This window comes from Vidua chalybeata, chromosome 1, assembly GCF_026979565.1.
Source record: "Vidua chalybeata isolate OUT-0048 chromosome 1, bVidCha1 merged haplotype, whole genome shotgun sequence".
NCBI classification, from domain to species: domain Eukaryota; kingdom Metazoa; phylum Chordata; class Aves; order Passeriformes; family Viduidae; genus Vidua; species Vidua chalybeata.
The window spans coordinates 103,023,027-103,046,542 of NC_071530.1; the positions used below are offsets into that span (position 1 = coordinate 103,023,027).

General features: G+C 40.1%; 1 protein-coding gene across 2 annotated transcripts in view; it reads right to left on the bottom strand.

Annotated features, from left to right (window-relative positions):
- The window catches only part of ARHGAP28 (Rho GTPase activating protein 28), a 76,002-nt gene that overhangs the window by 20,337 nt on the left and 32,149 nt on the right, over positions 1 to 23,516 (bottom strand). For both annotated transcript variants that reach the window (XM_053960808.1, XM_053960810.1), the window contains exons 2-5: positions 14,436 to 14,635; positions 9,688 to 9,905; positions 4,005 to 4,092; positions 1,924 to 2,081 (exon numbers count right to left, since the gene is read on the bottom strand). In XM_053960808.1, the coding sequence (XP_053816783.1) occupies positions 1,924 to 2,081; positions 4,005 to 4,092; positions 9,688 to 9,905; positions 14,436 to 14,635 (664 nt within the window). The remainder of the gene's footprint in view (positions 1 to 1,923; positions 2,082 to 4,004; positions 4,093 to 9,687; positions 9,906 to 14,435; positions 14,636 to 23,516) is intronic.

The following is a 23,516-nucleotide window of genomic DNA, read 5'->3' on the forward strand; positions in this document are numbered from 1 at the left end:
ACAAACTTTGGGTGTGGCTCTCTTTCTCTGTCTTGTGTCACAATTTTCCAGTGGTTTTTCTTATGGTGTAATATGCAGGTCTGAAAGAGGCTGTGCTACCCTGAAATTGGATTACTAATGTTTTGGCTAAAGCTCATGTCTGATATTTTGCGATGTTGTTTCTATGTGGAACTGTGCAGTGTACTCAGACTTGTAGTTCTGTGGTATCTTCAACTAAGTCACATGGACCACGGTCCCACATTGGAGAAATCACATGTACTTTGAGGAAATCCCTATGCTCCTGGGGATGTTGAGTTGACTCTTGTAGGAGTCAGAGGACTCCCTGCTGCAGGGGATGTGCTATTTTATGATATATAATATCTGTGCAGCTCTGTACACACCATCAATGAAGTTGGCTATGTTGTCAGGCTTGCCCTGGAGAAAGTGTGATGTTGCACAGCCTCCAGTGTAGCCCCATTGTCCCACTGTCCTTCCGAGTGCAGGTGACTGGTTGCTCAGTGTAACGGAGTGAGAGGTGATTTTTCTGCTGAGGCCCATTACAGTCTAAGTCATCATGGGAGAAAACCAAACACCACGAGCGGCAGCAGATAAAGGCAAGGGAAAGGCCAACATCAACAGCTACGATGAACTTTATTCAGAAACACTCTGCAATGACCTGGCATGTTTCTTGTGTGGTCTTCTGAGCTCATAAAATTATGTTCTGCATACAGAGCAGTTCAACTCCAGCACAATACTGGCGTTTTCTAAGGCTTATCAATTATGAATCCACAGATCCATGTTATTCAATATAGCATCTTCTCTTCCCTCTTTGTTATCAGTTTCCCTGCTCTGTCAGCTGGGAATTGTCTGTGCTGTTGCAGAGAACAATTTGTGAGTGTGCATGTGTTGTAGTAAAGACCAAAATCATGATGAGTGTAGATATGCCCTTAGTCACCACAGGACACCAAGTTATCCCCACAAAAAATCCCCCAAAAAACCCCAAACAATGAAAGATAAAAAAAAGAAAAGCACAGGGATTTCACATAAATTACGTAATCTACTTGGTGTCCTATCCCTCAACATAGAAGCTTAATTCTGCATCTCGTCTTCTTCCTTGGTGGAATCTGAGATGGACAACTGCCTAATTCTCAGATAATTCAATGTCTGTGTGGATTGTAACAATTTCAGATTAGTTTGGGACCTCAGGACATCACAACATCCAGGAAATTTTTCCAAATACTTTACAGCTACTTCATACATGTCACTGAAGAGGTGGTATCGGAAGCATTAAATTAATGCTTCAGTTTTCAGTGATGGAAGTTGTGAGGGCTGATGTGAGTAGAAAATTGACTTCCATGACTTCATGAAATAATTCCAGATAATGACACAACTGCTCAGTGCATGTCTGGTTGGATGATATGGCAAGATTTTCTTGAACAATTCATGTAGTATCTCCTACAGTGTGATTGCACTCAATACTGACTGGAAACAGCCAGTACTGCTGCAGGAATAAGGTTTGCTTTCCTCCCTTCATCTGCAAAGCAATTTTAAATCCCTGTGTTAACAAAGGCATATAATCTGTGGGGGAAAAAAGTAGGAAAGCAGACTGGTAATGAAAATGATTGTTAGTTTTAATGCCAATAAGCAGTTTTATTTCTGTGTGAAAAAATTGTGGATGATGCAATATTTGTGGACTGAGTTACACATACTCATCTGGGTGCACATATTCATGATGGATAGAAGTAAAAACCTGGCTTGGATATCCGTATTAACTTTGGGAATCAGTCACAGGCAGTAGGCAGGCACACCAAGAAGCCTCTACAAAGCACACACTACAAAGGCCAGATCATGTATCTCAACAGACTCCATTGTGCTGGGGATATAAAACAGGAAATTGCTGTGTTAAAGAAAACAATCAAGGAAATATATGGAGAAGAAACTTACTGGCAAAGCTGAGTCTTCCTTTTTGAACCTCTGGTTTTTTGGCCACTCTTGGGTTTTCAGAAGAACTGTAATGGATTCTGAGAAAGAGACATCATAGGAGAGCTCTTCTGTTATGGATGGGCTGCCCTTATCTGTTCCACAGTCTAGACAGCTCTTAGCTGAAAATAAGGGAAATTATATATGAATAATGAATTGCATTTAGTACAGACATTAAAAAATTGAACCAAGAAGACAAAATTATTGAGAAAGGAATAAAGGAAGTGCTTCAAAGAGGAATTTCAGTGCAAACCACAGCATGTTCCTGTTTTGTCTTGAGTAAATAACCCCTTAGAAATAAAATCCTTATTTTTCTTTTAGATTATTTAACTTGTTGCTTTCTGTGAGAAAGATAGTCAAGCTGGAACTTCCTGTTTATCAGGAATAACCAAGTTTTTTTACTCCATCCTTGTCTTCCCAGGCCAGCAAACTGTGGTGGCACTTGTCAAATGAACAATTACAAATAAAAGGTCTTGACAGAAAAACACTGTTGACACAGTTTTTCAGCTTCCTGATGACTTATTTACAATCACAAGACATTGTGCATATATTTTATGTAGTCACATACACTATTTCTCATTGTTGATAGTTTAGTGTATAGCACCATAATAGGACAAAACATATTAATATTCCAGTTTGAAAAACACTATATTTACTGGCATTTATTGTAGATATTGTGAAATGACTTATTGCTCTTTAAAATTTAGTCACCTCCTTAAATTACTGGATGTCAGAGGAAAATTTTTGAAATCAATACAATCAAGTCCAGAAATATGCTATTGTCATGGAGGCCAAAGTGTGAAAACATAAATGAGTTACAGGGTTGTCAACTTTCTTGACAGATCTCTAGTATCTCAGGTCAATTTTTATTTTTCCTAAAATCTAAATTTTTTTTTAGATTTCCTAAATCTATTTGTGATAGAATCATAAATTTAATTGAAAGTGAAGTAAAATTTCTGCCCCCAGGACTACAAAGAAGAATTTACTAACATGGCACAAGTGTATTCAAAAGCCATGGCAATCAGAAAGTGAATTAAAAAACATTACATGTTTTATAAACTTGTGCATGCCCCATGTTCTCTGAATCACTGTGTTTACAGTTACAGGGACTTTTTTGCAGCACCACATATTTTACAAGTCTGATATGAAAAAAGTTAAGTGTTATTAAGTGGCTTCTGGTTTCCGAACTGTGGCTTTAGTTGTTGTCTAATGTCCAAGCCATTTAAGATGTTTTCCATCTCTCTTTCCACCATTGGACCTGGAACCACGGACTACTCATGGTACCCCTGGGCATTTGGTTCCTCATCTGTTTCAGTAAAACTGCTTGCAGAGCAGAAGTATCAGCAAAGCAGCTTTTGCCACCAAGGAAATGAAAATGTCTGTGTCACTGTAACCAAACATCCAAGGGATTAGTTTAGAAATTTGGGTATCAATATCCCTCTAGTTAAGCCCTGAACAACGGTGATGGGAAGAGCTTTCAAACAAAGAGATGAACATTCTCGTGGAAGGTTGCTGACTGACAATTATCCAGACACTGAGTAGAGGAGAACTATTACTTTCATTAGCACTGCCAATCACTGTCAGGGCAAGGAATGTAAGGGATAACACCATTCACAGATCAGAATAACAGGGCACAACTAGGAAAATTTATGAATTTCTAATACTACAATTTCTGCAGTACTGGAGAAGAAATGTGGAGAAAATATATCTCTTTGATTTGCAACAAGAAAATACACTGATGACATATTTTGGACAAATTCTGCATGATATTGCTTACAGATTAGTTTTACATTCCCAGCCTTGCAATGATCAGAATTTTTTAGATGCTGATGCCTCAAGGGCAGCAGTCTGTGTCTGTACAATGTTGGTCTTTAATAGGAAATTTTGGCTCCTGCATGACAATAAGCTGACAATGATTTTAAAGAAATACACGCAGCACTGCCCCAACATGAAAGAGGGGACTAACCTCTGAACCAGAAAATGGTCTTTCTGTCTGTCATTTTACTAAGAAGAAGTGAACACTGGTTACATGTTGTCATACTCACAGCTAACTGATTTCCAAACTGGCTTCTGCCCAGGAAGCTGGATACCATTAGAAGATACTGGTGACACTGGAACTGTCTCAAATGTGGGCTGATAGGCAAGGAAAAATGATCAGACTGCAGTGAAGGCAAATGTCTATGGACAGCAACTGCTACAGTTCAAGCAAAGGTGTATCATTCTCAGCTTACACTCTCTTGACAAGATTAAACAGCATGTTGTGATTCGTCAGAGTATATTTTTTATAGCCAAGCCTGAGAATCAATCTTCCCCAGACTGCACAGATTTGACCACGTGGAGGTCACTAATACTGCAGCTTGCTGTACCTAATGAGTCCTGTCCTATAAAATGACTGAAATGAGCTAAGTAAATTGCTGTACAGAATTAGGCTAACTGAAAGGTCCTCCTCAAATTGTAATTCATCCTGGCTTTAATCATTTTGGCCACAAATCTTTTTGAAGACTCTTTGGCATGTGTTGAATACCCACTATTCCCAGGGACCTGTCAGAAATCAATCAGTCTGCTACCTCTTGTGATTTGGGCATCAGAAAGCTATTAAAGGATGGATGTCCTCCATAGGTTATACACTAATACTTTTATCAGTGAATTGCAACAAACAACTTGAGGGAACAAAGAAATATTTTCTATATTCAAATTCATTTCTTTCCACTCCAGAAACCATTCTGCATTGCAGAGAAGTTTCATTATAGACTCTCACTGTGGAGGCTGGGAAATGGGACTGAGAATATGACATTTTCAGGTGCCCCACTAATTGTGCTTGGCAGCCCAGGGAGTGACTTTCAAGCAGTGCTACCTCTTCTTAGCAATGGAGTTTTGGCCTTGTCCTCAGCAGTTTTGTGGCTCATAAAGACAAATCTGAGTGTTTGTGTTCCATGGGAAATAGCAGCTCAACTATTTGTTCTTGAGTAAAAAAAAAACAAACAAAACAAAAACAAGGTCAGGAATTATAAAACTGCTCTGAAGGTTACTCAGTGAAAGTAACTACAATGTTCCAAACATGTCTTACATTTTTTCTGCTGTTATTTGCATCCTTGTGGGAGGACCTGAAGCTCCCAGCCTTTCTCAAACCTGCTGTCTCACACACCCTGAGCCTGATGGAACAGACCCAGTTTTCCAGATGAACCTGCAGCTGTAGGCCCCCATGAGCCCTTAAAATCAGCTCTTTTAATTGCTCTTTAAATTGCTAAGTCAGCTGTTTATCAATAAGTAGCAATGCCTCAGGGAAGAAATTATGTTTTCCCCAGTTGTAGTCAATGTGTGGGAGAAGTGTTTAGGCTGTCAAAATAATATCAGATATTTAAAAGACAGACAGCTCTTCCAATTGGAAGCCTGAAATAATGTTTCAGTTGTTTTATCCAATCTTATCCTCTGAGCTATTCGGGTAACAAAGTCAAATGTAACATGAATAAAATCTCTCCTGAGAAAGTCCATTCAATGGCTTGTGAACTTAATAGCAAACATGGGCTTCCTTTGCCAGAAGACTGTAAGGACCATAGATTTTTTAAAAATGAGAACTGGATACTTTTATGATAAAATCCCACAATATTTACACAAAAAGCTTCAAAAAAGCACTATAAATTTCAGGTGGGAGTACAGAACTGGAGAGGATGGCTAAACTACTCTCAGCAATTTGGGAAAATCAGCCATAAAAGTAGTTATGCTTCTGCTTGAGATGCAGATGGAGAAATGAATGGTAAATATTAGCAACTGGCTCATCTACTTTCTGTGCTCAAAATGTCTGACCCTGTGAACAATATTCAGAATAGATTTAGAGTCAGTCAAGTTTATTAAGAAAACAAGCATTTCCAGCCTTATTACATGGGTGAAATGAGTCGTGAAGCACCTGCAGTAACCTGGTTCTGATAAGCAGGGCAGAGCTGGCAGACACAGATATGGAAGATGGAGTGGACTGCACACCTCTGCCTGGCACCCAGCAGGGCTGGCAGCAGGCAGCCCTAGCCTGGGGAGCTGAATAATGTGAACTGTGCACAATAACTGGGGTACCTGAAAATGTCATATTCTCAGTCCCATTTCCCAGCCTCCACAGCAAGAGTCTATAATGAAACCAAATCTATGTCTCTTTTGTGAAAATGTCTTCCTTCCTCCCCTCCCTGCCACCCCTTTATTTTTTTTAATGTTAGGGAAACTGGGAATAAAACCTTTTTAATACATGTATTTAAAGATCCAGATTGTTTCTGTAGGGTAAAAGAAAATTAAAGAACTTTTGAAGACCTTTTCTCAATTAATGTGAAAGACTGAGAGTCAAATTGTGTCCTTAAATAAACTGGGACAGCTTTATTCATTTGCCTAGGGCTCCAGAAAAGGTGAGGCTTCCCATATCCTGATTTCTGACTGAATGTGATTCATTAGACACACTAAAAATGAGCCCACTGTTTGCGGCCACAACATACACAGGAATTCCAAAGGGAAGATGAAATCAGAAGAGCAAGGGGAGGATTGAGATGAAGTAGGTAAGACAGTTCTTTAGTAGCTACCCTCATTGTAGAAGATGTAAAACCAAATTGTTGGAGCACCAAAGAGATCAAATTTTATTTTCAGCCCTGCAGCTAAAGGAAATAGAGGCAAAGGAGGATAACATTACAGCTCTGGCCAGGATACAATCTGCCCATGCTTTGAATATATTCATATTGCCAAGCACTGCCATCACAAACACCTTTTCATGCAAATAGCTCTGGGTTAGTAAATGATTCTTCTTTAACTAGGACGTGATTTTGTCATGCATTGCTGAAGTAAAATGCTTGTAAAAAGTCTTCAGGAGTTTTAGTTCATTGCAACGTACAGGGTTGGGCTGTTAATGAACACAGTGCTTCATCCCCTCTCTACAATAACAGAATCAATGAATGTATGTGTGTCCCCCATTTGTATTCTGCCATTGATTTTTCTAAGCTCTGAGCACTAGCAGAGCCAATAGCTTCTGATGGAAGCAGCAGGGTACCAGCAGTAAGGAAAATCAGGCCACTCTGATTAATAAACCCTCCAATTTAAAACTCAGTAGTGTGGCTGTCAGTTGAGTCTGCTGGCTGTGGACCTGTCTACCTGTATGAAGTAGAGCAAAAGCACCTCAACTGGGACAGGCTGCTCTACTTGCCAATATATGGCTTTTGTAACCACAGGGGTAGCATTTTTTGTACCACAGGGGTAGCATTTTGCCCCTAGGGATCATGGCTCTTTTCCAGGACAGGCAACAGAAAAAAACCCAAAAAACTCCAACGCTACCAAACAAGCATTTCCTTTTATTTCAGTCAATTCTGTCTGTTGAGGGGACACTCCTGCCATGAGGGCATGGACCTCAAGGCAGGATGGATGGAAAAGCACCCTTTGTTCTTTGTTAACCCATGCAGAGCCTGGCCACCAGGCAGTAGCAGGCCACCATTTAGTAGGCAGGTTTTTTTTTTCAGAACAGAGAGAAAAAAACTAGGGCAAATCTACTTTTTTCTTCCCCCACTCCAGATGACAACTAATTTATGCCTATTTAGTGGTCCCCTTGATCTCATCTCAGGTGGCCCTAGTGAGCTAATCACCTTTTCTCTCATCATTAGCCAAGGAAGAGAGTAATCCATCCTGTGACCCATCCCTCTGGGCTTTTGTGATTCTTAGGCTGCTGGGAAGAATTGTAAATCCATTCTCCTAATGGGGAGGATTATAGAGTTAAGTGAAACAATTAGAGCTGGTTTGCTATTTGCAGCATATTCTGTTTACTTCTGCCCTTCCCAACTAAAAGGCAGGATGGGAAAGCAAAACTGCATGTCATTTCAAGCAGCCTCCTCACCAGCCTCTCTTCCCCAGCTGTGCTGAAAAGATCTGCCCGTCCCCATCTCCTGCCACTCTTTTCTTTTGGCTGGGTTGTTTAATCACAAAGATTCTCTGGCAGGTGCCCAAAGAGGCAGCAAAGCTCTAGGGACTGCTGACACCCCCTTAAAAAGACTACTTGGGAAACCCTTAGGTCAGGAACACAAGCCCTCCTGAAGTGTGTTTATCCCTGAAGGGCTGATAATCTGGACAAAGTTTCTAAATCCCATAACAAGCAGCAGAGATAGGAGCAGTGGTGAATAGGAAAATTAGAGAGCTGGGGCCTTGCAGGCTTTTAGAAATATAATGTTTCACAGGCAGTTGGAGGGAGGTGATGGCGTGCTCTGCAGTTGTGTTTGGGCATCTGAGTTTAACATCTAGGTCAGCACCTGCAGAACTGTGTATTTTTGTGGGAAGAAAATTAGAAGACTTTATTACTTATTTGATCTTATCTTTTAGACTTTCACAATGCAGAACTAGTAAGCAAACTGAATTGAGGAGGAGGTAAAACACTGATTTGAAGGGCAGTTGCTCTGAACATCCAAATTCCTTTTGCAAGTGAGAAACTTTACCAAGTAAGAAGGGGAAAATAAGCAGGTCAAAAATAAATCAATAATGTGCCCATCTGAGAGGAAATGTACAATGCTTATTTGGCTGATTGAAATTTATTAGGAAACTCAAGCTTTTGTAAAAGAATTTAAACACCTTATGGTTTACAGATACTTGAATCAGGAGAAGTGAGCTAATCTAGCTAGTAGTACCACCCGCTTTTTAATATTCATGCAAACATGCCTGATATCTCTCATGAAAGAAAGTCTGCCCACAGGAAACTTTTGGATGTTTCTGAATGTGTTTGTGGGATATGTGCAAGAGGTTCAAAAGAATCCAGACATTTACTTTGGAAACAAATAAGTTAAATATCTGGACATTATATCTTTGTAATTTTAATATAACTGTGCAGCTACAATTTTGTTCCCAATTTTTTTTTTTTTAAATAATCCAGGATAGCAAGCCTTAAGGAGATGGTAGAACAAACCAGAAAGGACAAAGCAATGCCATAATGAAAAATAGTTTCTTGGAGTTTTATAATGGCAACAATTTTAATATTACTTTCAAAGGTGAGCTTGTGATCTCATTGGTGACTCCCATTTAAGATATCATGAGTGATAAACATAAAATCACATGTGTTGCTTTGAACAGGGGACTAAACTCACACAGTTGACTGCATTCACCAGAATCAAAACATGTACTGACAGGAACTGGTGCGTTCAGAGCTATCCTCAGGGGAAAGTGGAAGAAACCGCCAGAGGCACTGCTGATTTCTGAAGCCGTGAAGCAAATGAACAGTTAATAGGTTTTTGTTTGCTACGTAAGTGAAATGTAACTGCCAGTGTACAAGTTACAATCGTGCTGGCAGGTGTTTAATTGCTTATGCGTATTTGAACCCCAATTGCTTCATTAGACAAGTTTTACTTCACCACTGAGACTGCTGAGAAAATAGCAAGTGTTCCCAGAAGCCATCAAAAATTTGAATAGCTGCCAGGAGTAACTCACCAATTTCCAAAAAATAAAGGAGTAAATGTTAGTCTTGACATGAGGCTTCAGGAGGAAGACTGGCAACCGATACAACTTCATGTTACAGGTTAGTTACAAGACTGTGTACCATTGTATTTGGTTTCTTCTGTTCCTCTCCAATGTACTATATACAGCACTAAAAGTCTGGTCTTAGGGTCAGAAACTGCTAATGACTGACTGTGCATTGTCAGCAGGAAAGGGTTCCTGTCTGGCAGAAACTTTTGTGAGCTACTTGCAAATTGCATAAAAATTAAGATCAAAGGCATGCACGGGGATACTTACAGAAGAGTCACTGGTGCCAAAGATATCTCGCACATCCCGGACTGTGTGCTTGTTCTTCTTCCTCAGGGTCTGAGTGTAGGTGTTGTACCTCTTCTGTACAGCAGCAGCTTGAGTTCTGGTCAGAGTGGACAGCAGGGCTTGGCCATCCTCCTCTTCAGCTCCTGAGATCAACGTGGATAAACCTACGTCTTGCAGCCATTCTGCCTCCAGTTCCCCTTCTGTGGAGGAAGACAGCATGTTAATAAGCCTGGCAAGGAAGGGAGAGAGGGCTGAAGGAAAAGAGCTGGCATGAAAGAGTGCTACCACAGCTTTTACCTTGAGAATAGTCTAATTCCAACCATTCTTAGGCCACAAGTGCAAGTTAAGTTAGTTTTGTAAACATACTGTCTTTGATAAACTTTCAGTTTTTCAGTGCCTTCACAAGAGAGGCTTATGAGGAGACCAGAAGAGGCATTTCATCAACATATGCATGTGAAGAAGGCAGCAGAGTAACCAGCCTGACAAAGCAAGGTCCCTAAAAATTAACCCCTAATTCCAAAGCATAAATTCCCTCAGTTCCCATTTATGCCACACTCATAATTGTAGCATGGTGTACTGGAGAAAGCCATTTGGCTGATGGAAATAAAATCACTATTCCAATTCAAATAAACAGAAATACTGGAGGTGTGTATAGAACAGAAAAATGTATTTGCACACTATTTATGCAGTTTCATATTCCAGAGGGTTGGTGGTAGCTAGTGAAGAAGCCACACAGAGAGAAGGTTGATGTCCACCTAGTCCAATTGCTTGCTTTGAATGAGATGATTAAGAACCAGAGCTGCTCACTAAAGAACAAGGGTCAGGAAGGGGGTAGGTGTCTAAGAGGTCATGTAAGGGAGGAAGATGCAGAAATAGCCATCCTGGCATGCTAGGTATCACCCTAACGTCTAATTATTAAAGACTCGCTAGCACTGTACAGCCCAGTGTTTTTGGGGATCTCAATTAGTGACTAATACCTTCTTTAATCTGTTCAATACCTGCTTCCCAACTGGTTCAATACTGCAATTGGTTCCATAGTGAGGGTATGCATTGTGGGAAGAATTGTTTTCTATCCTGGCTCTGTTGGACATGGCAGATGCTTCTGGCATCTTTTCACAGAGGCACACCTGCAGCCTCCTCACTATCAAAACCTGTCCATGTGAAGACAATATAGGTTTTCAACTTGCTACCTGTTACCTGAAATGAATGTGCCTTGTCATTATCTGGCTATGAAAAGGTCCCAATCTACCTTCTCTGAATCATTCAGTAATTTTAAATTTTGCTGTCACCACTTTTTGATTTGTGTTCTTTATAAAATAAATAGTCATAGTCTTTTAAAATCTCTCTTCACATAGGAGATTTTGAGGTCCTTCATTTCAGTTTTGTGAGCAATCCTAGCTCAGCAGTAAGCTGCTTGACACAAGACAGTAATTTCATTCCAGCCCTGACTGAAGAAGAGGTACTACAAATAAACATGTCAAACAGGAAATGGATTAATTTGCAGCATGTTCTATAAAACAACTCATCAATGCACTTATTGTTCTTGTCCCAGCACCAGTCTTAATGGCAGGTTGGTATTTCCACTCTCCCTTTATTGCCTTTTCTTGACATCAGAATGCAGGCTGATTGATGGACACCAGTTTGCTGCACTTTGGCAGTTACATACACAAAAGAGAAAATTACAGGACTTGGCTCTAGAGACAAGTAAAAGCATCTTATACATGTGCCATCACTGACTTCATTGTTAACTGCCCTGCCTCTTTACAAAGCACTACAAAAATAGCTGCTACTAAACCCCCTGCTCTGTGTTAGCCAGGGGTATGACCAGCCCTGTATCCCATAAAAAAGCTTGTCTCTACTCTTATATTTTCTGTATCCACAGACAGGATGAAGACTGTTCCTTTTCCTTCTCTGTAAGCTTTGAACCAGTGGTTCTTCTGCCATTTTCACTCTTCTTTCTAAGAAGGTCTCTTCTCTTTCTTGTGTGCTGCTGTTGGAGCCACATCTGTCCAGGTTTCAGCTTTTAAATTGCATTAATTTTGTCTTTTGCCCTGACATATTCTTTCCAAGAATTGAGCTTGTAATCAAACTCGCTATGAAATATATCAGGGCCAATATTAAATTCTGCCTGCTTACTAGTTACCCTGTGACTTGTTTTCTCTGACTTTTCCCTTTTCCTGTTCCAATCACATACAAACAATAGACTAACATATAACAACAGTAATCAGAGGAGTAAATATATTAAAGAGAAGAAATTTATGCATTAAAAATGCTCAAAATATTATGACAAATTGGTATTAAATTAAGGTTAATCACCCACCCCCCATGTTGTTTAAGAAAGCATTTTTATAGTGTTAGCTACTAATACAGCATAATCTTGATACTGTGTTTGATTCTGCTCCACTGGAAGACAGAAAATTGAGAGGGTAATTCTCTTTTTCTCATAGAGTTTGCTAGGAAAGAGGCATGTCCTGTTTTGAATCTCAGATATAACCTGAAATAGCCCAGAGATATAACCTTAAATAACTCACAGCATTCCAGCCTTGTAACAAAAGTTGTAAAGCAATTCTGCATGGCATGAACATCTTAAGTACACCATGATTTTCTCCTCCCCTATATTTTCATCCCTTGTGTCACTTGTCATGATCTTCTGTTCCTTTTTGACTGTATTTGCTAACATCAACAAAGTAAATATGCTGTTGTCTGCCCTTTGCACATGATGTCTGGCAAATCACATTGAGGTTTTGACAGTCATGCCTGCCTGGCTTTCATCACCCTTTGGCCTCCTTCTTAGGGATCTTCCATCTCCTCCTCTCAAAGACATCTCAAAAGGGTGATGAATATTTGCTTTTATTTTGCCCTGAGGGTTTCCACATTGATTTTTAGTGTTTTGATCATTGGCAAGGAGTATTATCCTATTAGGACCTTAATAGACTCACTAGTATTTCCAAGATTTATAAGCCTAGACTGAATATATTCCTGATGTTAATAACTAGGACAAACACTGCCTGATTGTGTGTGGGTGTATGCAATACATATGCATGTGTTTAAGACAACAACAGAAAGGCAAATGAAGTGTGGAGATGAATTGCATTTTGACTTGCAGTCTCATTTTTAATTCAGGACAGAGGGGAAAAAATCAATGTGATGTAATGAGGTGTACTCAGACAAAAGGTAACATGGGACTGCAGCAGAGTTTGGGCTGTTGAGAAGATTTAGTTCAGTAGTGATGAAGCTGATGGAAATGTTTCTGGAAAATAAGCGCCTGTATTGCCTTGTCCTACTAAGTTATCCAGCTTGGCAGCCCACGGATTTATGTCATTTCCCTGACTGTGCAGACAAGTCAGGGACACCTGTTAGCTCGTGCTGACAATTGCATGGAGGAGGCACCAAGAGGCTCACCATCTCTTTATGGAGTCTCCAAGCTGAAGAGTATGACCAGACAGGAATTTTCCCAATAAGGAACAGAGGAATGCAGAACAGTGGATTTAGGCTGACTGATCATAACCCTCACAGCAGACCAAGATTTCTGGTGGTCTTCTCCCTTTGCTTCCAGGAGAGCCCAGCTGGAAACTAGTGAATGGGAGGTGCTTCCCATGGAAATAGTACATGGTTGGAGCTAGATACCTCTGCATGGGTTACTTACCATGACTGGTTGAGTATTTGATTGCTTAATAAAAAGTAATACTTTGCACCATTCTTCCTGGTAGCAGAATTAATGACATCCCACTGCACGTCAAGGTAGGAAAAATACATCATCACTCGTGTTAATAATTGTATGGAAAGGACACACCATCGTTTCAAAATCTATCCCTACATCAGTAGTTACCAGACCAGTGGCCAGGAGCCACAGAAGGCTAGCAGCAGTTATCAGGAGGTCACGACCTCAGAAGAAATTTGGTTTCATTGTATAGTAACACCTGGTATTTTGTGTTACACAATAAAATGCGTTTGTGACGGGGGTCCTAATTGAAAAAAAAAAAAAAGAGAACCACTGTTCTTAGATGTTATCAAATCATCTAACACAAAGCTGCATTGCAACAAGCTAGCACATACTGCATGTTTTTCCAAATACAGTACCTAATGAGAGGGGAAAACATTAAGGTGACAGAATGAGACAGTAATACTTTCAGGATACATTGTGTAAGTGATGAATGAATGTGGTGAAGTGGGGAGCCTGGACGATGTAGGCATCCCTACATTCAGACTTATCTCTAACCTCTCCTTGAATGATATCTTAACTAGGGCATCTCAGCAAAACAGGCAGATAATTAAACTCCTGATAGAAGAATAATACATCTAACCAAAAACTGCTTCAAGACTTTAATAATTTCTGAATCATATCCTATCAAAAGCCAGAAATCTAAAAAATATAGCATACTAAATAAACATTTTGCTACTTTAAGTGTTTTGGTTTAATCTATTTAATGCTGGAAATTTAGTGCCTTTCTTTTCCGAATTACACTGTATCTGTCCTCCCGAAGCACAAACAAAATCAATGCAACAAAACTTACTTCAGAAGTTAATTACTGGCTCCAGTGTAAAACCAGACAATTATTGTTTCTTGCCAGTGATCAACTGTGATGTTCAGAAGAGGAGCTACAATGATCTTACATCCAGACTAGTACTTCTGCTCAGACTGAGTGATGCGAGGAAGGAGATCAGGGCATGACTCTTTAGAGAGGAGGCAAAGCCAGGGTATGAGGAGTAAGTGGTGTTCATGTGCTCACCATCAGCAGGCTTGAACTCTAAGAGCATTGCTTCTTCAGATCCATCTTCTCTGCTCTCCTTGATGCTCTCTACTTCACACCAGAAGTCCTCCATGGAAGTGCTGTCCATGGAGGCCTGAGAATTGGAGCGACTGAAGGCAGGAGGTACTGACTCATTGGAAAGCATCCTGTTAATTCTTCGACAACGAGACAGAGACTTTCTGAAAAGAGAAAGCCATACAAATAAAATCATCTTTCTATCATGCTAACTTGTGCCATGCAAACGGAGCAGGCAACCAGTGCTTGACCCGTGACTGTACCAGGAAGTAGGGAACAAGATTTCAGAGGCCAAGTACACAGTTCTGGTAATTGTCATGATCTCTGTTGCTCACAACAATAATGGCTGGACATGTATTTTGCATCTGATAATTTATCTCTTTAATGTCCTCCAGTATTTCCCAATCTAGAGGGAACTCAGGAAATGCAATTTCTATTTCTCATACTCGTATCCTGGAAAACTATTTTCACTTCTTTTTGCCTCAGTTTCTCTTTCTATCCCTTCCTGTTTTGCTTACTGGCTGAAATGCCTCAGTGAAAACTTCTCTGGGGAAAAATAATGAGAATTGGGAACATTGAAATATTTTACAAACTCATCTTCACTCCAAAAAAGAAAAAAAAAACTTGAAAGATTTTAATTTTGAAAAAGAATTACTTTTTATTTTAAAACTCTTTAAAAAGGGTTTGGGGTCTTTTATTAAGTTAAACTAATTTTAAACAACATTTGACTTTGAATTAAAGTAGTATATTCTAGGTCAAACAGAGGTTTTGATCACAGTTTCAAAAACATGATTCACCAAAAATCAAATTTCAAGTTAAGATTCAATACAGGGATTGAATTAAAACAAAGTTTGCTCCTTACTCTTTTGTTCTTGTCTTTTTCCCCACTGTAAGTACTTGCAGCTGAAAAGAGTTATACAAATTCATTCAAAATCTCATATAACACCCACCATAAAAAATTGTCTGACTTTGTTCTTTTGCATTATTATGGCTGCAATACTGTAAACAGCTTTTGTATGTGTAATTGCAGTAGATGCAGTAATCTGTAGTAATAACCACAACAATATTTGTACAAAGGAGTTAGGAGGCAACACAATTTTGGCAGAGAGCTAGACCATAGGAATTAATGGAAAATTCTGACATAAGGTCTTTGACCTTCACTTATCTGAATTAATTCAAATGCAGTTTCCCTTTCTCTTCCTCTTCTGTATGGCATGATCCTGCCAAAACACTTTTGTTTAAAACCACAGGCATCACTTTTACTCCACTAGAAAAGAAAAAAAGATATTTCCTTTTCAGTGTTTCCCTCCTTATCAAAGTTTTCCTAATGGATGTATAAACAATGTATTATTTCATAAAGCTGACTGAGCATGCTTCTCCCTCATTGTGCTGCTGTCTCTGCTTTATCCTTCCTTGCCAGTGAAGGGCTGGATGCTTCCTTGGGGTTTGCAGAGCCTCCTCTCTTTATCTGGGCAGGTCCTTCTGGGCTAGATCTGAGCCCCAGGCTGGGGAGCTGTGGTGGGAACAACAGAGCACAACAAATTCAGCTTTGGACATGATCAGGCTTTATAAAAGGCAAAGCTCAGGCCCTTGCCTATTTTTGAACACTCATAGGTGTAATATGGATGATTCATCTGCCAAATCAGCCCCTGTGCTCTTGGAAACAAAGCTGGGAAGCAAAGCTTTCTGATGGGTGACAACATTGCAGCAGGAGAGAACATGCTACGTGGGGGTGGAGACACATTCTCTGGGAAGAGAAGTGCTGTTTTCAGTGTTTCTCTCAGTTTCTATCCTCATAAACAGTTTGTTTGCTTTAAAACACAGTGCTGAAACTGTTATTGTTTTAATCAGAACAAGCCATAGTTGCTAAATGCGAGAGGAATTTGTGACACAAGCACAGTTAAAATGCTTTTGCTGTAGCTCTCCCTCTGGGGAGATGTGAGTTTCAGTCGGCTTTTGTTCCCAAAGCCTCACATGGCTGGGCTACCTGATAAATTATAATCACTGGAATTATGCATCTGGACATGTCAGCCTCTGAGGTTTTTGTATGGATTTCCCATTCTTTTGTGGATTCACCTATGTCTCATCCTTATATTAGCAAGCAAGAAAAATGCAAGGATCACTGGACTTAAATATGATGAGTTAATACTGTACCAGAGTGTACTGTACTGAGCAGAGGTTTTAACCAGGAGAAGCAGAACTCCTGAGAAGCAGCCAGAAAACCCCATCTCTTCAGCTGGGAGCTGGGTGGGATGGGGCAAACAGCACCCACCAACCCATTGCTTGTTGCTGTGAAAACCTGAGCTCTTTCGTTTAAAAGGTGATAGTGATCACAAATAAGGAAAAAGGCAAAACTGCCTGGTACTCCAACAGTGTCTGGGGCTCCTGTTCACTGGACATTGTGAAAGCAGAGGAGACACCAAGGGTTGGTGTCTGTCCTCCTGTCACAGCTTGTCCCTCACCAGCCTCTTCTTCAGCTTGGTGCCTGAGACCCCAACACAGCTGCTCACTGAGAAATTCATGTCCCTGCTTAATATAACCTTTGTGGAAAGTAAGTCCCTACTTGTGCTATATAGCCATCAACTGCAGGAAGGAACGCTCTCACCATTCTGGAATCAAACACGAGCTGGGATGAGAAGAGGGCATCCCTGATAGCATCACTGGCTCCCATCATTTAGTCATGGTCAAGGAATTTAAACTTTTCCTGCCCTCCCAGTGTGAATCTCGACCACGACCTTTGTGTTCTTCAGGCAACACACAACACTGATCCTTGGGCTTTGACTCCACCAGCACTTCAGCTGGCTCAGACCAAGGCTTTTTATTTCACCATATTAGGAAGAAAGAGGCTTGGTGGGTTGTTGTTTTTCTCCCCACATTGAGTGTGCTTATTTTGTAATATTACCATACCAGAAAGCTAACTGCTTAAATAGACCATGTAAAACAGCAACAACTGCTGTAGCAACGAGCTTTGCCAAATATGTCTAAGGTTCCTGTGTAATTAATGTGCATTTACAATAATATTACAAGTACAGAGCTTATTTGGAAAACCAGCTGAACAAAGTTCCTGAGAACCTCATATTTGAGGCTTGTTCTCTCAACCCATATTAAATCAAGCTGTGTAAAATTCCGGTAACAAGAAAGGTTATGCAGAGGTGCTTTATCCTTATTGGTAAACATCTGAAGCTTGCTTCCAGGTGGTCTGGTACAAACCTTCTCCAATTATTCTGAGGCTGCCTAATTAAAGCTCATGTGTTTGAAAGACTTCCAGCTGCTGTTTTGACCCATATACCTGTGACTTTTGTCTGGGAGGAAGTGGTCTTGCCTTTATATGATAATGGCAGTTGTCTCCCATTTCCTCCAGCCAAAGCTGCTCAAAACAGTTACAGGAAAAAAATCCTACTGAGGAAGCAAAGCATATTCTTCACTGCTTTTAATTAATTCTTGAAGGACATTGTAAGAGCACTGACTCAGCAATCTGCCTGTCTCAGAAACATCTGAAGAAGACCAGGTTGCCTGTTACCTGGGAACTCTTGCAGCAGACAACCTCTGTTCCTGACACCTTTTTCACCATCAAGCCAGCCTTTGTTTTGGTCTTTTTTCCTGTGTCTCAAGAGAAGCTTAGAACAATAAAGACTTTTCACTAAGCTGATTCTGCTGTTCCTACAGAAAAGTTGTAAACCAGTCCTGTTAAACAAGCAGCGATCACAAAATTCATGCTAAGTTTCTTTTGTTCCCTCACATACATGGTAGTCGTGAGCTAATCTGAAATGCTGATTAAATTAAACACAGGAGGGATCTCAGATCCTGGCTTCTTTGATGGAAAAAGCTGGGAAAGGAGTATGAACCTAAAAGCACTGAGCAAAAATTACAGCAACTCCACTGAATGAGCTGAAATGTTTTTCAATATGGAATAAAATAAAAAAGCCACATAAAACACTGAGAAAGGAAAGAAAAAGAAGGGAAAAGTATATAAGAACAAATGTTATCAAAGAACTTGTCTATTACTGGATATTTGCGGAAGAAAGAGTTAAAGTGTCAGGAAGGAGAAACATGATATAATTTAGAAAGCTTTCTGTGGAAAAACTATTGCAGGGAAGGAGGGTATTTACATGGGGCACTAGAAAGCTAATTCAACTGTGTTTGACTCTGGTTTTGGCCTGGTGTGTGCTTATAATACTGATGAAATGCATCAGCTAAACAGGCCTCCTGACCCTATATTTTATTTTGCATATGTACTGCACTAGTGTGTTCAGGATCTGACACCACCTATCGATTTCAGAATAGCCAAGCCAGATCAAATAAGCTCTTCTTACCCTATCCTCAAAGTAAAGGTTTGTAAAACCACACGAAGAGCTGGCTCAGTGACCCTTAATGATTGCTCACAGGCTCAGTAATGATAAAGCCAGGCTTGTATTTTGAGTTTAATTAAGTAATGGATGGTGAAGAATCCATAAAACAAATGGGAGCAATAAAGCCATCTTGTAGTTAAAAACAGCACTTAATTGTTGTTTACACAGAGGGAGAGGACATCTTATTCTTGTGGGCTGTTATCTTTCATTTCATTCAGTGGGCCCTGAACCTGCTTCACCACAATTAGTCACATTTATAAGAATGGGAAAGGTGAAGGAATCAAATTGTCCTGGTCATTGTAGGATGAATATCCACCTTTTCACACTGCAATAATTCTATCAGTGTAAACATTTGTTCAGCTTTTCTCATATGTAAAAAAGGGGATAGCAGATTGCATTGACAGGGAAAAAATATTTATTCCTCATTATTAAGAACTGTTCTGAATTTTTAGCAGTCATGTACCAATATATCTCTCTCTTCTAAATAAAATGTATACAAATTCCAGGCAAAGGAAGAAACCAGCAATGGGAAATAGTATTTTTGTGCAGAGTTCACTCTTGACCCAAATCTCTCATCTTCTGGTTCCTTCCTCATGACCTTGTTCCTGCACTGTTTGTGGTCTGCTTATTTCCTTCTCCTCATGCTTCATGGCTTCTGATCACAGGGAAGGGTATATATCAGACAATATCCCCCCCAACTCCATCTATATGCTTCTGTTTCTGATTATCTTGCAGATGTTAGGCAAGTTGTAGGCAGTGGATGCTAAAGCTTCCTTGTCCTCTCTCTAGCATCTGGTATAGCGAATATTTAAATATCATGCTCACTCTTGCTGTCATGTTGCCCTGCTTTGTAAAGGAGTAGTTGAGTGAGAGGCAGAGGAAGGTTTTATTTCATTATTAATTTTCTCATCCTGTGGCCCAGCAGAACTCCAAAAACATGTGAATCTCATCGCTCTTTGTTAACAAAGATGGGTTTGAAAATAAGCTATCACCTCATCACCTTAATTTATTGGTTAGATTTCAAAACACAGGAATTCTCTGTTTTGCCTGTCTTTGTATTCTGCAAAAGATTCTTCAAAAAATATGTTTCTGTCAACTTGAATTTTACTCCTGATTCTGCACCTGGGGCGGGTCAACCTTGGATATATGCACAGATTGAGGAACAAAATACTGGAGAGCAGCACCACAAAAAAGGGTCCTTGGGATCCTGATGATGGCAAGTTGAACACAAGTCAGCAGTGCCCTGGCATCCAGGAGGGCCAACCCTGTCCCTCCCCTGAGGCATCAGGCACAGCATCAGCAGCTGGGCAAGGGAGGGGATTGTCCTGCTCTGCTCTGCACTGGGGCAGCCTCATCTCGAGTGCTGGAGGCAGTTTAGGCAGCTACAGTGTAAGATATAAAGCCATTAGAGATCATACAAAGGAAGTCTACAAAGATGGTGAACGGTCTACAGGAAAGGTTGTATGAGAAGTGACTCAGATCACTTGGTTTTTTTCAGTCTGGAAAAGACGAGACTGAAGGGAGACTTCACAGCAGTCCACAGCTTCCTCAAGAGGGGAAGAGTCGGGGCAGGCACTGATGTCTTTTCTCTGGTGACCAGCAATGGGACATGAAGGAATGGCATGAAGCCGTGTCAAGTGAGGTTTGAGCTGGATATTAGGTAAAGATTTTTTCAACCACAGGGTGGTCACGCACTGGAACAGGCTTCCTGGGGAAGTGGTCACAGCACCAGCCTGATAGAGTTCAAGAAGAGTTTGGACAATGTTCTCAGGCACATGGTGTGACTCTTGCGGCTGTCATGCACAGGGCTAGAGGTTGGACTTCAATGATCCTTGTGATCCCTTCCAACTCAGGATGTTCTACGCTTCTATGGTTTTCAGGACCAAAAGGGGTTGTCTACTGAATCTTAAGATTTAAATACATAAAAGAGAAAACATCTGAAATATTTACAGGAATTAAAAGTTTTGTTTATTTAATTATATTTTGTCTGCAATTCATCAAGGTAGTAACAGAAGTTAGGAGATTGAATTGCAGAATTTGCACGCCAGTGTTACCTGCCAACATTTGAAAATGTGTTTCATCTTGGGTTCTTCAGCTGTCTCTTACGCAATGTCCTTGTAAGTGGCAGGGAAGTTCCCTGCTGTAACAAAGGCCACATTGTGGCCCCTCTTCAGCCAAGCATGGAGATTGCAGAAGAATCTCTCTCTGTTTGTGGATTTCAGTGCGAGGCTCTCACAATCAAACCCTTTGAGTTTGGGGAGTTCAGGGAATATACTCTCTAGGTATTGCCTGCTGGCAACAGTGACCTTTGGGGACATAACCCAGACCTCTCCTCCCCACTGGCAATCACATCACTTCAGCACTGGCCCGATGCAACAGAGACAGTGCGCTACATGGCTGAAATGTGTCTGCCAAAATCTGAAAGGGACTCTATTTCATCTTCTTTTTCCTAACAAAGCTATTGCTAAAGGGCAGAAGGGGTTCCCAAATGATTAACAAGAGTATGTTCTGTTAATCATTTTTTTTCAAGTTAATTGGAAAGAATTCTTTTCATATACATTAAGAGGAAGCAGTATAAGCCAGTTTTCAATGCTGATGACTTAAGAACATGAACAGATCATGGCAGAATATGTTACATGTAATTTTCAGTGGGTATGGGCAAGATAAGAAACATCTGGACATGACCTACAGGAGGCAAAAGCTGGACATGAGCAGCTAGTTCAAACATCTTAAACATTTGCCACACATATGTATTGTTAGAAGTGACAAATTTTTTTGTTGGCTGATACTCACTTAAGGCCTATTTCTTTTATATGAAAATCAAATCCATGTATCCAGGGTAGGACAGTTTTCCAAGAGGAAACATAGGCATATGGGCCATGTACTGTGGGCTTAGATCCTGTGCTTCCAGAAAATGTTTGCCTTTACAGTACAAACAACTTATGTCTGAGCACTGAACCCACTGGATGTCACACTTTATCAGTTAGATCTGATGAAAGGCTTTGGGAGCACCAGGCTCACTGAACATGACTGTACAATTTATCCACTTCTGTTGAGTAGATGACTCCATAGATTCCATCTGGCACTCACACAGAGAGATCCTAGTTAGCTGAGCACTCTGAAATCCAAGGCAAACCCTTTCAGATTCCACCTGGACTGAACTGAAAATACGTTGTGTGGCAGCTCCAGGTTTACTACTAGTCCTTGGCACGAATTACTCAGTGAAGGCACACAAATAGCATGAGGCAGAAGTGTTTTGCTCTGCAGTTTAGGGCAAGCAGTGTCTTAAGTAAAGTAGCAAGCAAAGATTGTTAAGAGTCACATGAAGGAAAAGGAGAGCAGGAAGCACAAATATATTAGATTCTGTCTAAACACTGGTACTTCACGAAGCGTGATGCTGTTCACTGCATGCACTCAGTCCCTCCTCAGAGAGCTATCTGTAGCAGTGAGGAAGATCTCACAAAAGGCAGTGGAAAAGCTGTCATGCTATTTTGCTTCCTACTGCTCTGGCAGTGTCACTTCTAAGGTAACAAGAGTAAGCACTCTCTGGGTACAGCATGGTCTCCTGTCAGCTGGAGCACATCAGGCCACTGTGCATCCTTCTGTGCGCAACTACAAGTACCAAGGAGTTAGAAGGAGGAGGAAAGTAATGTGCAGACTGATTCAGAATATTTTTTCACAGTAAAATTGATTAGCGTCTGCCAGCAACTCACATTTATCCAGATTCATTATTTATAACTCAAAAGGATAGTTAAAACTGCAGGAAATGCCCAGGTTCAAGAGCTCCAATGGGGCCCAAATGATTCACCAAGCAAAGAAGTAAACCAAGTAAAATCCATGTGAGATGTAAACTTGACAATATTAGAAGTGTTTTGTCTCTAGAACAACAAATTAAGAGTTTTTAAAGAAAAATAAATATTAAAATACTCAGCAGACACAATGAAACAGTGAAACATAAGAGATCAAACTTTCTACAGCTTTCAATACATCTTCTAACATTGTCTACATTTATGATGCAAATGTGAAAGAATATACTTTTTTTTTTTTATATCATTCTAGAGGAGCGATCCTTTCAACCAGCATGATTATTATCATTAAGAAACTCAGAGTATTTGTATGACTTTCTGAAACACTTCAGAAAACAAGGTCAGTCATTTTGATTGACTTAAGGTAATAGCATAAGGAACTGGACTATACCATCTACTGGAAAGTATCTAATGAAACTGCATATATTGCAAGTATAAGGACTTTATGGTCCTGATATAAGCAATGAAAGGAGGCAGATACATCTAGAGAGTGAACATGTAAACAGGAGCTTAAAGTCATGCAATATGTGTTTGAAGTTTTCTTTGTGCTTAGTTGTAAGTGAAGTCCAGCCGTTACTTTCTTCCTTCCTATAATTAATGAATGCTTTCAAGTAAATGTCACCACTCCACCCATTACACTTTTTTCAAAGGCTTCAGGACCTAAGCAAACAAGCATTACTTGAGTTATTGGTTTTTCCTTTAGATGTTTTTAACGTATATTGAGGGCCATGGCTGAGTTATAAAATATGAATAAGTAAACTCTAATGTATTCATTTACATTTTCATCATGCATGGTATTCATGACAAAATGTTTTTAACATTGGGCTTAATAGTATTCACAGGACTGGACTGGAGTAATGTAAAGTAACACACTGAACTTTTAAAGCTAA